The sequence below is a fragment of the Amaranthus tricolor genome, chromosome 9 (genome assembly GCF_026212465.1).
Source record: "Amaranthus tricolor cultivar Red isolate AtriRed21 chromosome 9, ASM2621246v1, whole genome shotgun sequence".
Lineage (NCBI taxonomy): Eukaryota > Viridiplantae > Streptophyta > Magnoliopsida > Caryophyllales > Amaranthaceae > Amaranthus > Amaranthus tricolor.
Genome location: NC_080055.1, coordinates 359,369 through 375,861, shown reverse-complemented (window position 1 = coordinate 375,861; position 16,493 = coordinate 359,369). Strand labels below are relative to the sequence as shown.

The following is a 16,493-nucleotide window of genomic DNA, read 5'->3' as shown; positions in this document are numbered from 1 at the left end:
TTAAACCTTGATTACACTACATTACAACTTCTGGTATTTGAAATTTTTTGTGGGTATACAAATTTGAGCTCCTTTTGCACATTAATCAACCAAAAAATTGGAAATGATGGGTTTTTGGAAGTGGATTTTTCTGGGTTTGGTTTGTTTTGTTTTGTAACATTATTGGTATTTGTTGATGGATTTGATTATGCAAATGTGAGTCACATTTCATATTTAGAGTCTTATGAAGTTTCCAATGCTCCTCAACCTCATACGGTTCCTATTACTCTCATTCATGGAGCTGATGCAAAGGGCGCTGGTAAATGGAAAATCTCTTCAATTTTTTACTTATTTTTTTATGATGGGTTATTGTTTTTTTCAATAATTTATTGGAATTTTGTTTGGTGTATAAAAAGTTTCTTGCTTTTTCATGTTTTTGATTTCATAAAAAGTTTAGATCTTTGCTATATGTCCAAACAATTTCTTCAGTTTGTTCAATAGGATTGGTGTGTACTTTTTGAAAAGAGGGATATTTATTGTTTAGGTTGAGAATTAATGTTTTAATTCATTATTGTTGTATTTCAATTAACTAATGGTTGTATTTTAATAGTTTATGACTAATTAAGTTAAGTATTTTAATATTATTTGAATCATATATAAAAAAATGTTAAAAGAAATAAAGGAAAAAAAAAAGTTTTTAACAAAACCGGGTATCCGGTATCCGACCCGGTTCAAACCGGGTCGGATCCGGAACAGAATTTTAAGTATCCGGAAAACCGGTAACCGGGTCGACCCGGTATCCGGTTTTGAACACCCCTATATATATATATATATATATATATATATATATATATATATATTTATTTATTTATTTATTTGCTCATGTATTTACAATATTATCGGTAGAAAACCCTAGTTTCAATGTTTAGTTGTAATATTAATTGTGATTTAGTGAGATTATGTTGGACTATCACTTTTTTGTATTTCATTGATTACGGTTTTTACTCCATCATATTCATCACCATCTATTTTTGTGATAATCTTCCTCTTTTTGCAGTCGCTATATTGAGATACATAACACCATTTGCTCACTATCGTAAGTTGGAGCTCTGCGATTGACAGAAAGTGTATGGTGATTTTGGCGAATTTGTGAAGGTTAATCTCTCCTCTATTCCTATTTTATTTATGGACATGCAAATGAAATATAGTTTTCTTACTAATTATGTAGTTTATGAGATTATGCTGTGATGAAACTGATTGGAAATGTTCTTGAAGAGAATTGTTTATAGGGTTTGAATTATAGAGTTTTAAACTTGGTTGAGAAAAATATTTTGACTTGCTGGATTAAGATAATTACAATAGTGAGAACTCAGAATACATGACAATTTAAGTAGAAAATCCTAATTTATATGTGGACTCTTGAATTTGTCAAGTTTGTTGCTTGATTAGTTCATTGCTGTTGAAGTTGTGTGAACTGTGGTTTGTAAACCTATTGCATTTCTTTGATTACGCTTTCAATATTAGGATTGCCGACATTTTTGGATGATTATCTTTTGGAGAAAGTTTGAGTGGAGTGTTAGGATTGCATTGAAGTGCAATGATGCTTTGTCCATTAAAGCAATAAATATGAAAAATATATTGAAGAGGTGAATGTTTGAAAAGGGATGTCTAGGTGCTTGATTGTATGTCAGTGAGTGCTACTAATTTTGACGCGATAGGCTCAATGTTTGCTGCAAGGATAGATAGTCTCTTAACTTCTAGTTTAATATCACTCGAGTGCTCAAAGAGTACAACTAATACCAAGTAACTTTATTGCAGTAACTTGGGAAGCATGGCACTTACACAAACATTCATCGATTGTGGCTGAAGCAATTAACAAAACATGTTTCTTAAAAGAGTGAAAACATCATCTCTAATTTGATAGATATTGGTGGATTCTTGGCTGTTGGTTGCTATTGAAGTTGGCCAAGTAAATTGCTGGAGTTTTTGCACAAAACAAACTGGTGGATGTCTATTGTATTGTCCTGTATTGGAGGATAGTTGAAAACAGATTTCCTATCTTCACATATATTTAAATACTAGCTTCTCACTCCTGATGCGCAACACATGTTTTTATGTTTGGAAATATTTGACTCATTCTAGGCAAAGGATTTATTGGTTGCTAATACATGGTTTAAGAAGAGACATAACTATTTGGTGACTTTTACAACTAGAGTAAAGACAATTCAAATTGACTACTGTTTGACAAGCAAGATAGATAGCAGTATTTGCTTAAATTGTAAGCTCATTTCAAAATAGTGTGTCCCACCCAACGCAAACTTTTTGTTCTGGATGTTTACAAGATTGAAGAAAAAGAAAGCCAAAGAGGAACAAGGGATTAGATTGCAGAGAATTAAAGAGGATACCAATAAAGTTTTTGTTGAGTAAGTAAAAAAGCTGTTTGGGAGATGACTTCTAACGTAGTGACTATTTAGAAAAAATGAAAAATTGTATTACTTGAATAATTAAGGAGATTTTAGTAGATAACAGTGAAGAAAAAAAATGCTATCTTGCATTAGGAAAATGCAGTATTGAGGTAAAATTTGCCAAGTATAAGCAAATTAACTTCAAGGCAATAGTAGTAGTTCGCAAGGCAAAAGTATGAGCTTTCAAAGGGTGTTCGCCAAATTCAATTCTAAAGAAGGAGAATTGAATGACAAAAAGGAGACAAGAAAAGACTGAAGACATAGATATTGAAGAGCGTATTAAGGATTAAAAAATTAGTACGAAATGAGGACATAAACGACCAGTGGAAAGAGTATTTTTGACTGGTAATTTAAATGAGAGCAATTAATTTTGTTGGAGACACAATTATTACTCGTCAAACTTATGCAAAGAATCAAGAAATCAAAGGTTGAAAGGGCTTTGATAAAATGAAGCTATAAAAAGGTGGTGCAAAGTGGAATACATATTGAGGTATGGAGGGTTGATTGAAGTAACTTGACTAACTGATTTGTTTTACAAGAGTTGGAGGACAAGTAAGATGTTCAAATGTCGAAGAAGTACTCTAGTTCCTATTTGCAAGAACACAAAAAATGTTCAAAATTGCTCCAACTATCAAAGAACAAAACTTTTGAGCCATATACATATGAGATGTACCTATGCATCATATTGGAGAATAAATTTGAATTTGTGCTTAAGAAACCGACAATGTATGCAATTTATCTGATTAGACAATGATGAAATACTATACAACTAAAAACGACTTATACATGATTTTTATTGATTTGAAAAAGATAAGATACCAAGAGAAGCACTTTGGTGGGAATAACAAACGACATTTCTTGGAAATACGTTAATATATTGCAAGGTATGCATTAAGAAGTGAAAATAAATGTTAAGACATGTGGTAGTGCAATAAAGGATTTTTCGATTGTAATAACTTTCAACAAGGTTTTATTCCAAAGCCCTTATCTTTTTACAACAATAAAGGACATTTCCTATGCATCGTGTTTTGATCGAGATATACTCGGTGCATGCTTTCTATTGATAGTGTTCTAGTGGAAGAGACTTGAGAGGGTAAAGCTAAGTTAGATTGACAAAGATAAGAGTTCGAGTCACAAAGTGCTCAGCAAAAATGACATAAGGAGAATATAGAGTTGAAAGAGAAAAAAATTAGTCCAGTTGGATGCTGTAAAAACTTTGGATTCATATTTTAGAATAAGGATCCATAAAATTGCTAAGCATTTTATTCCAGATCACGAAATGACTTGCAATGCGGAACTTTCTCTGATCTTAGAATGCATATGACCGTTGGTCACGAATGGGTTCTTTGACATCATCGTACCTCTTGAGATTTAGGTATTTCTTTATTCTGTTTTGGCAAAAGGATCTACGAAAATGAATAGGTCTCATCTACAACTGGAGAGGAGAAGAAGTGCACATAGAAAAATGCTTTATTATTCGGACACAACAAAATCATGGATTCAAGTGCTACTAGAGAAGAGGAAATAGAGAGCATAAAGAGGTGAGGAAAGAGATGATGGAGGATATTAAAAAGTTGACCTTGCAGTGATTAAGGGTAGCGGTTTGGGCGGCTGTGGGTTTGGTGCGTTGATAGGATTAGGCGTGACTATTCCTTAAGGCATGTGCCTTAGATCGCCTTATATTAGCACCTAAACTTATTCTCAGAAGCCCATTTCCATCACGTATGTTTTCTCTTTTAATTCTTCTTTGATTCTCTTCTCTTCTTTTTCTTTCTTTCTTTCTCTCTTTCTGTTAGGTTGTTTCTTTTAGTTTTATTAGGCGGTTTAATTTTTTTGGGGTTTTAGGTCGCGTCACACCCAAAGGCTAGTGCTTTTGCAGGTTTGAGGACACTTATTGCCTTAAGGTGCCTTGCGGCTTTTAAAATTTAGGGAGGAAGAAAAAAATCTGTTTTTTCTTTTTTTCTGCATTTTTGGGGAACATTGTCACTTGCGGTGCTTACTTATTGGTTTCTTTTTCATTTTATTATTCGTTAGGGTTTCATCCAACTATTTCGAGGAATTAGGCTTTCCACAGTAATTGATTTGTCTTAGTGCTTACTAACTTTACATTGAGGAATTACCAAAATTTTCCTATATTTTTTTACTTATCAAAATTTTCCTTTCCATTTGAGAATCTAAGGGGGTCATTTGCCCAAGATGTATTATTGTTTGCTACATATTGTCGGGATTAAAACTACGACATTGTTATTGTATTTTATGATCAGTCGTAAGTATATGCATCTCCTTGCAGCATTCTAGCTTGTCATCAATGTTTTTCCTTCCGATTCTAGTTACCAAATAAAAGATGCTGCATGGCTTAAAAATTAACAGTGAAGTTTCTAGGAGATTTGCAGCTTACTAAAATACAGCCTTTTCCGACAATATTCTGTTTGAATGGGGTCCCTTTTAGAATTCCTCTATTTAATATTTCTGATATTCTTATTTATGATTTTTTTTGTTGGGAAGGGGGTTAGGTTATGACTCAGTTGCTGTTTTGGTTAGCTGGAAGCTTGATGCGAGTATGGGGATGGTTGATCCAAGAACCGTTTAATCCCTTCAAGAATGATGCCAAGAACAGTCTTGACACAATGAAGAACACACACAGGAGCCTTCTGTTTTGTATGAAAACAGAAGGTGACTAGAACAATTCCTTAGAATGGTTCTATGTCGTGGATAGAGACAATTGACCTTCACTCAGTCACTGGCCTCTTCCTCACACTCAAGTTAAGATTCACTCTCTTAATCCTCGTGGAAACAACTGAATACCCTCTTTGCTTCACTCACAAAGAACACACTCAGGGATTTAATTGCACACAATTACTTGAATGAAAATTTCATTAACCAAATCTGAATCAATGATACAATGAGGATGCCCCTTTATATAGAGCTTCTAACGGCTAGTTTAGGGTGTCTAACAAACATAACTAACCCCGTGCCTAATTATTAAAGCGCGTGCAATACATGAAGATTAAAACAGAACATAAAATAGCCCAAGTATACTGAGATCAGCCATTATCCAGAAACTGACGAGCACATGACCTTGCAGCTATTCTCGTGGGTTATGTGAGGACTCTCCGTAGTATCTTTGAGTCTTGGCTTCTTATTTCGTGTATGAAGATGTTGTTCTTTTAATTTCCATGCTCATACATGCACCAAACTAAGCTCTTCATGGCTCGCAAGGTGGGCTGGCAGACAGGTTGGTGCTTTGCTTGTTCTGTTGCTTGTATGCGTGGAATCAGCCTTCTGTTCATGCTTCTTTGTTCATGCCATGTTGTTGGATGGCTTTCTCTTGTTCTTTCTTGTCTTTGCCTTGCTTCCATGTTGATGTTCAGTCCAATTTGAAGATGATCCTCCTTAGTCTTCAAGCAAAAACCAGCAAGCTCAGTGGGCTCAGTAGGCTTAGCAAGTATCTTGATACAATCATGCTCTTTTTGTTTTGTTTTGGGTTGTAGGCTATCCATATTCGTATCAAAGTTGCTGCTGATTGCTTCATGCCTTCATTAAAACATGCTCTTATTGACTTATTTTTCTTGGATGATTGACATTTTAAGGTGCAGCATTCTGTTTCTTAAATTGGCATGGGATTTTAACAGTTAAACTTGAAATGATGAAGCCAACATTGGCATGGGATTTTAACAGTTAAACTTGAAATGATGAAGCCAACATTGTCTCTAGGTTAGTGTCCAATTGTTACCTGTTTAAAGAGCTCTATAAGTCTAGAACTTAAATGTGTAATTTTTTTTGAGCATAGCTACTCTACATTATTTAACAACTAGGTTGTTTTTGCTTTTACTGCAATGATAAGAAGAGCAGTATTAATTCGGTCTGCAAAGTCACAGTAAAGACGTGAAAATGAATGGTCTTATCGTGACTGCTTTTGATATGTTTTTTAAGGTTGAAATTTTTTGTCTATTTGACTAACCTGTTTTATACGACTTCTTTCAGATCTGACATATAATTTTCGAAGACGCTGCCAATTTAGCTGGAAAAATGAGCGGAAGTAGCAAGAGGCGGCATTCAAAGTGGGATCTTAAAGATTCTGTAGCTTTACCTACAAACTTTAATGATGGAGCTCAGCCACGGAGGGTAGATAGTTCTTTTCTTTATAATTGGTATTGTTTAACGGTTATATGTTTGTTTTATTGGTCTGATTTTGAATAAATAATATTTTGATTGCCAGCCTAGAGAATCTTATTCACCTGGTACAGTTTCAAATAGACTTGATAGTCGCTGCAAAGGAAGTTCGATAACATTAGATAGAGAAAAAAACTCCCCAAGAATGTCATCAGAACTAGATGAATGGAGACCTCGACATTCAAGTCGATCTCCTAGAAATGGTTGGAGCCAGTCACGCAGGTATGACATGTATATAGTAGTGGTAATTTGTCCAGCATTCACATGTAGATAGTAGTGGCAATTTGTCCTGCATTCGCATGTAGATAGTGTTGGCAATTTGTCCAGCATTCTTTTGCACTATATTTGAACTTTACAAGATTGTTAGGGGCATCATAGTTGATCAATTAATCTCCTTGTATGTTTTCCCTGCAGTCAGCCTTCCCTATTCCCTTTTATGCTGATTGGTTCATAAATCTTTTTTGAGTCCTCTTCTCCCTCCCCGTGATTCAAGAGGGCATGTTCTTTTCCTTCCTCATCTCTCTTTCTTTATCTCCCGCCTAAATTAGGTTTTGTATTTTGAAAGGGGTTATTATATTTGTTGGAAGTTGCAATATGACATTAAATTCAGGTCGTCATTTTATGCTCTTTACGCGTAGTATATAACTAACAGTTGATGCGTAATACTTCTGCGATCAGCTTCTTATGCAGCTGCTATAAGTTTTCTCTTGTTTTTCTTTTTCTAATAAAATTTGGATTTTGGAATGATGTCCAGAAATAGCAAGAGCAGGAGCCGAAGCCGAAGCCGTAGCCCAGCTCATAATTCTAGACGGGAACCAACTGGTACTGATTGGACTAGAAGCAGAACTGGTGCTTCAGCACGCGTTTGTAGGGATTTTGCTGTGGGGAGATGCAGGAGAGGCAGTAGTTGTCATTTTCTTCACCAAGATAGTCAACTCTATGACCGTAGGCGGCCCCTAGAAAGCAGTCCACCAGAGGATTTGGTAAGTAGTCGTCGAAGGGTTGGAAGTTCAAAATATTCTCCTGATGACAGTAAAGACGATACCAGAAGCACTGAAAAATCTGCTCATATCTGTAATGACTTTTTAAAGGGAAGGTGTAGAAGAGGAGATTCATGCAGGTTTGTACATCAAGATACTGCTGTTGGTGTGTTTGAGAAAGGATCAATTGAAGATGTGTACAGGAACAAGGATCGTGACCGCCGTAGTAGGGATATCTATCCTGATCAGAACCATAGAAGTAGGGATCCGTACACTGATAATGGCCATAGAAGTAAGGATCCTTATCCTGATCATGAACACAGACGAAGGGACCCTTATCTTGAACGTAAACATGAATTTGAGCCTCCAAGGAGAGGTGAAAATACCTGCAAATTTTTTGCTGCTGGAAATTGTCGAAATGGAACTCGTTGCAAATTTTCTCATCAGGTGCAGAATTCTTTTAGTCCGGAGAAGAGGTCACGAGATGTTTGGCGTGATACCAACCGTGAAGGTAGTCTTGGTTGGGATGGTCCAAAATGGAGTGACGCGACGACCATGTCAGCTGTTCCGGCAATGCAATGTTGGGAAGAGGACAAAAAAGAGAATGAAGAACTGAATACAGTGAGGATCCAAGGTGATGGAAGGAGTCCAGGTCATAAATATGAGGGTGACCGAGATTGGAATGGTCCAACTTGGAATGATGCTACTAAAATGCCAGCTATTACTGTAGTGCAGGGTTGGGGTGAGGATAAAAATGAGATTACAGAAATGTCTAAAGATGTGACTAGAACAAGACCGGGGGATGGTTCAACATGGAATGATCCAGATCATAAATATGAGGGCGATCGAGATTGGAATGGTCCAACTTGGACTGATGCTACTACAATGCCAGCCATTACTGGAGTTCAGGTTTGGGGTGAGGATAAAAATGAGATTACAGAAGTGTCTAAAGACATGACTAGAACAAGACCGGGGGATGATTCTTGCAGCCATGATATTCTTACTGTAAAACCAGCATGGGATACACCAGCTAGTATAGACAAATCTGAGATCCTGGATGATGAGGAACCACTTAAATGGAAGACAGAGCATAATGTCCCCGGCATGGCTCTTTCTGCATTAAGAGGTGTAGAAGATTTATCTGGTGACATAGAAATTTCTCCTACGGATATCAAGCAGCAAAATGTCAATTCATCTACTTCTCAAATGCCGTCTATCACCAACATATCTTTTCCTGTTGTTCAACTAGAATCTGCTGAAGAAGCTTCATTTGAGAAGCATTACACAGCTCCCTTCCTGGAACCGAAGGTATGTAGTGATCCCTTTGCTGGGCAGAATTCCAGTTACAAGGACAATAAACCTACATTGATTTCTGGGGAGAGGAGAAATGTGTTTGGAGATCACGATGGCCCAGTTATCACACAGAATCAATCAGTACATGTCCTACAAGGGCAAAGCATTTTCCAGCCCAGAAATGCCGATGCTGACCCAATTTCGAACATAAATCCTCAAGCACAAAATCAACTGCCAGTCAATTCCCATCCTCAAGTGTCGCATGATTCACCATCTTTTCTTGATAACAAAGTTGCTGAGTCTCGTGATATCAGTTTAGCTTCATCTGCACTTGCTCCAGCTTCTGCTACTGAATCACAACTGGCAGAACTATCCCACCTCACTGCTTCTCTAACCCAGCTACTTGAAAACAGGCAACAGCTTTCACAGCTATCTTCTGCTGTTACTAACCTCCCTAACATAGCTGGACCGGTTCCTGCTGTTGCTGGTGTTATGATTCAGCGAAATCATGTTCCTGAAGTGTTAAAGCAATATGATCCTGTATGTAATAGCATTGAGCCGAAGATGCCCAACATGGGAAATCAGCTGTTGCCTAGCGTTGAACAGAAAAGCTCTGATGATGAACTGCATCATCACGCTAACAATGAAATACATCATCACAAGAGTGGAAATGTGATCCAACAAGAGCATCTTGCATCAACTAAGGACGAGGAAAATGGTAAGGAATCACCTGCTGGAGGAATTAAGGCACCAGAAAACAAACCTTCTCACGATGCAGGTGCAGATGATGCTGATGGTAAGAAAATAAATGATACAAAAGGAATTCGTTCATTTAAATTTGCATTAGTGGAGATGGTTAAGGAACTTTTGAAACCCTCGTGGAAGGATGGTCAAGTGAGCAAAGATGACTATAAAACAATCGTGAAAAAAGCGGTCGACAAAGTCACGGAGACACTAGGGCCTCAGATTCCTCAAACAAAAGATAAAATTGACCTGTATTTGTCATGTTCAAAGCAAAAAATCGATAAACTTGTACAGGTGAGATTCATTTTAAAACTTACTATTTATACTATCTGTATATTATGCTTTTAATAGCAAATTCTCAATTGATAAACCTAGTTTTTTCCAATATGGTAGGCCTATGTGGAAAAATATCACAAGAGCTAAAGCTGACCAATGGAGCATTCTGATGGAACGTGATTTTCCTGTATTATACTTGTAGCTGGTTGTTTCAGATATTTGTACATTCATTTTATGCATTAGATACAACCCTTTTTGTGCATCTAATTTTAAAGCTCAATAGACAGTTATAGATAAGCTTGTATTTTCTGTAGTAAATTATGAATATCAAAAATTATGTTCTGTTTGGAATTAATCTGATTCTGTTTGGTTTTAAATCAGAAACGTTTAAAATGCTGCTGAGTTTGGTTCGGTAGCTGTGTGATCTGTTAACATCCATTGTCATTGGGCATTGTTATATATTGTCATTCTTTTCATTTTATTGCCACCCCTAATAAAATTACGAATTTACCCCTGGACTTAAAACTTGTTTAACAAATGTAAATTGCACTTAATAATACTATTATCACTTTAAAAACATTAAATTTTAATTTTAAACGTAATCCCGTCGCGACCCTATATATATTGAATTTTCAGACGCGCCCTTGTATGATATATACGAATTCAAACATGGTATTATATTTCTAAAAACTCTCTAAAAATGTTCTTCAATTTTAACAAGCTGTTAGTTGGAATCGATTAACTATGGCTAACGAAAGCGACTATGAATCGGATCCGGTACGTAGTTTAATCGATTTGAATTGGTGTATTTTTTTTTTAAAAAAAGGATGTCGCAAAAACTGGGCGAGTGAACCATGGTTGAGTCGCACAAAACGTGCGAGTGGACACTCGCACGTTTTGTGCGATTCCACCGTGGTCCATTCGCACGATTTGTGCGACTCCACCATGGTCTGCTCGCGGTTTTTGTGCGACTGTTTTTTTTTCTTTTTTAATTTTTTTATTATTTACATTATTTTAAATTATTATACGTCTTAATAAATTATTATTATTAATATTATTATAATATTATTAATAATATTATTTGTATTTTTTTATTATTGTTATTATTATTATTATTATTATTATTATTATTATTATTATTATTATTAATTTTTGTTATTATTATTATTATTATTATTATTAGGGATATTATCAATAGTACCCCTATACTATAGAAAAATAACAATGGTACCCCAGTGTATTTCAGTGGTACCCCCAGGTATTTGCTAATTACAACCGTGACACTAATAATGACTATTCCGTTAAATGTCATTAAAAACCAACCATGGTTTGTTTGTGATTCATTTGCTTCCCTCTTTCTTTTCCCTCCTAACCCGTACTTGCTTACTCTGTCTTCATCATCATCTCCCTGCGTTGATCTCGCCATTGTTGAAGCTTCATCTTTCTCATTGCTGCTTTTATTGATGTTGGTAAGTTCCCTATTCTTTCCTCATTTTTTCTGTACATGTAAGATGTTGGGTTGTTTGAGTTATAACTCTAAATGTCAAGTAAAATGTCGCATTTTATTTTGATTTTGTCGTCCTAAATGTTCCGATCTTTAGGGTTTGTTCTTGAATTTTGTGGTTTAAAGGTGTTCTGAGTCGTTTTTGTAATGGAAGAACCCTAAAATATAGGGCTTTTTTGAATTCTGAATGTGTTTGGCATTGGATGATTGATGTTGTTTTTGTTTTTGTTTTTGTTTTTTTTTTTTTTTGGTGTTAACAGATTGTAAATGGATGATAGTGTGGTGTTGAAATTTGTGTACAAGGGTAAAGAGACAGAAGTTTTTGTTGAAGATGTCGACCTAGTTAACTTGCTAGACATGATTATTGATTATTGGGATAAGGCTGAGAGGGAGGAACATTTGATGCCTGAACATCCTAGTTTTAGTTATGTATACAAAAAGAAGCATGTTGAACTAGTTGATGATAAAGCATTGTTGGAGATGTTTAGTAGAAATATGGGCAAGGACAGTATTTGCATCCATGTAGGGGACTCTAAACCTAATGCCCTGTTAGATAATGCTAGGAGGCTTAGGGAAACCTTAAAGCAGAATGCACAGAAGAAAGATTTGAGATCCAATCCCCCCCTACAGAACTTGATGATGAAGATGATGATGATGTTGTTTTGATAATTCCAACCCCTAGTCAACCCTATGAGGAACCGCTTGTGTTGAGTGTTGAGGATGATGTGGACCCCATTCCAACTCCTGTTATACCTGAGAAAAAACCTGTTGATGATATGGACCCCATTACAACTCCTGTTACTTCTGAGAAACAACCTACTGATGATGTGGATGTTGATGTACCCTGTGAGGAGGAACCTATAATACTTGAGGAACATGCTGTTGAGGATGATATGGATGTTGATAGTGATTTTGATATAGAAGTGTACCCCATTCCAACCCCATTTCAGATTTTGAAGCCCAAGGGCTGGAAACCACCAAAGACTGAGTTTAGGCCCAAGTTGCCTGTTTTGAGAAGGAGTAGAGGACATGTTGAGATAAACCCACCATTCCCTGACAACATCAATGATGTTATCATTGAAAATGCTGAGTTATTGAATGAGATAAACCAAGCTGATGAAGTTAATGATGAAGCAAATGATGAAGTTAATGTGGAGAAGACAACACCAAAGAGAACACAAAAGAAGACACCACCAAAGAGAACACAAAAGAAAACTTTAAGCAAATCCCCAAACAAAACCCTAAAGACAAGTGCTAAGAAAACTTTAAACAAATCCCCAAATAAAAAAATCCCAAAAATCACTATGAAAAGAAAGGGAATTAAGAAGACAATTATTAGAAAGTTTGTAAGATTAATGCAACAGAACAAGGAGGCTGCTGCTACATCTGGAACACAATCATTGGTCAGTGAGAGTGATGATGAATCTTTCAATCCAACCCTGTCATTCCATAGTTGTGACAGTGATACTGTGTCTTTGGTTGATAGTGATAAAGAGGCTGAGGTAGAGGATGGAATAAGGATGGAAGATGTTGATGCAGATTATTTTGATCCATTTGAAGGACCAATTTGGGATGATGAATGTGATGACTTTGATAATTATTTGACTAAGTTGTATAAGAATGGGGAGTTGTACAAAGACAAAGGTTTTGGGAACATCGTGATTAAGGAGTGGCAATTGTTTACAGATAAGCAACATTTGAGGGATGTGATTAGGGATTATTGCATACAATCTGGTTTTTTAGTGATTCTTGATAAAGCAGACATACTTAGGTACACAATTAGTTGTAGTGAAGCAAAATGTGAGTAGAGATTGCATGCTTCTAGGCTGCCTGATGGTGTCACTTGGGCTATTAAGAAAATTCAAAATGCTGAACACACATGCTTGGGGATAGAAACTAAAAACCCTATGTTAACAGTGAAGTGGGCATGCCATGCCTTATCGGAGGACATAAGGGCTAATAATGACATCCCAGGTAAGGCTTCGAATGAGCTTTTGTGGTCCAGATATGGTGTTGAGATGGCACAACTAAGCTTGTATAGGGTTAGGAACATGGCCTTGAGTATCATTCATGGTGGGCATGATAGATCATACAGTGCATTGCCATCTTACTGTGATGTTATCAAATCAACAAACGAGGGTTCATATGCAAATTGTGCTTGGTATCCCCTACACATCCTGATAGACCACTAGTATTTATGAGCATTTTTGTATCATTCAAGGCATCTCTGGAGGGCCTTTATCTGGTTGTAGAAGTGTTATTGGAGTGGATAGGGCTCATTCAAAGGGTAATTATGGTGGTGTTTTGTTATCTGCAATTGCCCTTGATGGCAACAATGAAATGTTTTCAGTGGCATGGGGTATTGTTTCATGTGAGGATGAAGAGAGTTGGAAGTTCTTCATTTGGCATCTTAAGCATGTACTGGAACCAAGTAACAGAGGCGACAATTGGTGCATAATATCTGACAGGCAGAAGGTAACAACACTTATTACTTGGTATTTCATTGATTATGCATAATCTTCTAAACCTAATCTTAATATGTTGTTTTCAAACGCAGGGAATTGAGAAGGCTCTCAATGATTTGTGGCCTAAGATGCAAAGAAGGTATTGTTGCAGACACCTTAGTGCTAACTGGAAGAAGTCTTTTCATGGGCCTAAGTTATGGCAATTGTTTTGGCTAGCATGTGGGGCCTTCTCAACCTTCACATTTGCAAAGGCCATGAATGAGATTGAAAAAAACAACCCTGATGCAAGGAGATGGCTTGCTAATTTGGGTCCACATGAGAATGGACAAAACATAAATTTGACCCTGAATTGAAGTGTGATGTTAACAAGACAAATTTTGTGGAAAGCTTCAATGCAACCCTAGGAATTGACAGGTGCAAGCCAGTGTTAAGTTTGTTAGAGGGAATTAGGAGAGTAACAATGGTTAGGTTAGCAGCAAGGAGGCAAAAGTGTGACGAATGGGAGAGGCTGTGTCCAAACATTGCGAAGAGAGTTCAAGTACTGTGCAATGAGAGTAGGTCTTGCAGGGCTTTCATGTCTAGTCCAGGGGAGTATGAGGTGGGTAAATCAACTTTGGCTGTCAGTTTGAACCAACGCACATGCCTTTGCAATGTGTGGCAACTCACTGGCATACCATGTAGGCATGTAATGAGAGCGATACTTCATGAAGGTCTTGATCCACAATCCTTGGTTGATGATTGGTATTCAGTAGAGAGATATAAGTTGGCCTATCATCACAGCATTAAACCTATCCTTGACCAGGATAAGTGGCCAGCAACTGAACACCCTACTATATTACCTCCTGTGCTCAAAAGAGGTGTTGGTAGGCCTTGTAGGAACCGAAAGAGAGGTGATGATGAAGAGAGGAAGGCAAAGAGGAGCAAGACAATAAAATGTGGGAAGTGTGGGGATTTTGGTCACAACAAGGCCAGTTGCAAGGGAGGGGCAACAAAAAAAATAGAAGGCAGCAGTAACAAACACTGATGATGCTTCAACTTCCAAGTGCAAGGGAAAGAGCAAAGCAAAATGATTAGTATTTGTGTTATGTGAATGTAATTACTTAACTTCTGACTTTATATGGATGAACAATACATTAATCCTCTTTTGCATACCTAATTGATGAACAGTAGATTAATCTTCTTTTGTAAAATTAATGTATGATTATGGATGCAAATTATGTAAGATTGTATTCCAGATTGTATTAATTATGTAAGATGTTGGATAAACAGCAGCAACTTGGTATGCAAATTGATCTAATTCCAATTTTTTGGTAATGAACTGTAAAACCTTACTTTTACAAGGCAAGAACCAACACAATACCTAAGCTTACATATATAGAAACCATTACAACGCTTACAATCTTACTTTACAATCGCAAGAAAAACCAATAATAGGTAGAACATTATAACAAATTTCATGAAAACCAAAACCTTAAGTAAGCTATCAACCTTCTTGGACAGCCCTTCAACAATTGCTTTGAGTTCATTAAATTGTTCGCCATTCAACATTACAGGAGCAGCACCTTGTACCTCTGCAGGTGTAGCTTCATCAATGTTTTCCTTCAAATCAGCATCAAAACCCCATTCAAATGCTTGGCACGACATACATTTGTAGTAGATTCTTCCCAGATTGTTAATTGAACCCAAAACCCTTATATCATAGAATTTTGTTGGGTCACAGTAACATTTCTTCAACCTTACCTAGCTATCACCAACTTCAATGGAATTAACGTTAGGGCTTCCATGTCGTCTTTTGGTATTACTCGAATACACCTTACCGCAGAATGATGAGATCCTTGAGGAAGCAGCCATGGAAGCAGAGAAGGAAGAGGAGATGGAAAAGAGAAGAAGATCGTGTGTTTGAAGTGATGCTGGATATTTAAACAATTAGAAACTAACCATGGTTAGGTTAAATTCAAAAATTAACAGACATTTAACGGAAAAATCATTATTAGTGTCACGGTTGTAATTAGCATATACTTGGGGGGTACCACTGAAATACACTAGGGTACCATTGTTATTTTTCTATAGTACAGGGGTACCATTGATAATATCCCTTATTATTATTATTATTATTATTATTATTATTATTATTATTATTATTATTATTATTATTATTATTATTATTATTATTATTATTAATGTAAGTAGTTTATATTATTAACATAACTATTATTTTTTTATTATTTATTTAAATAATTTATAGTTATATGTTATTATTGTTATTTTCTTATTATTAATATTAATTTGTTTTATTATTATTACAATTATTTTATTATATTTTTTGTATTGTTATTATTTTAATATTAATTATTTAATTAAATTATAATTTTTAATTAATATTAATTTTTATTACTAATATTTTAATATTAATTATTAAAGTAATTTATAATTTTTATTTATTATTGAATGTTTTTATTATTAATGTTTGTATGTATAATTTTTTAATGACCTGATGTATAGTTTGTTTCATATTTCAAATTCGCAGGACTTTGAAAACTTAGGAAACAACATAGATTACTCCGGTATATTTGTTATGGATAGAGAATTTGATTCCTTAGATGAATTGCATAGT

At 35.8% G+C, this 16,493-nt stretch overlaps 1 protein-coding gene across 9 annotated transcripts in view; it reads left to right on the top strand.

Annotated features, from left to right (window-relative positions):
* Window positions 1-10,414, top strand: part of LOC130823110 (zinc finger CCCH domain-containing protein 38-like) — a 10,845-nt gene extending 431 nt beyond the window's left edge. The window contains exons 2-8 of one of the 9 annotated variants that reach the window (XM_057687721.1): window positions 218-298; window positions 1,037-1,134; window positions 6,035-6,158; window positions 6,429-6,569; window positions 6,664-6,839; window positions 7,372-9,928; window positions 10,028-10,413. In XM_057687721.1, the coding sequence (XP_057543704.1) occupies window positions 6,474-6,569; window positions 6,664-6,839; window positions 7,372-9,928; window positions 10,028-10,057 (2,859 nt within the window). In that variant the 5' untranslated portion in view covers window positions 218-298; window positions 1,037-1,134; window positions 6,035-6,158; window positions 6,429-6,473 and the 3' untranslated portion in view covers window positions 10,058-10,413. Of the gene's footprint in view, window positions 1-217; window positions 299-1,036; window positions 1,135-1,797; window positions 4,167-5,212; window positions 5,680-6,034; window positions 6,159-6,428; window positions 6,570-6,663; window positions 6,840-7,371; window positions 9,929-10,027 lie in introns of those variants that run through there. The other 8 variants (XM_057687718.1, XM_057687717.1, XM_057687719.1 and 5 more) reach the window with 8 other exon arrangements.
* Window positions 10,415-16,493: the final 6,079 nt, after the last annotated feature.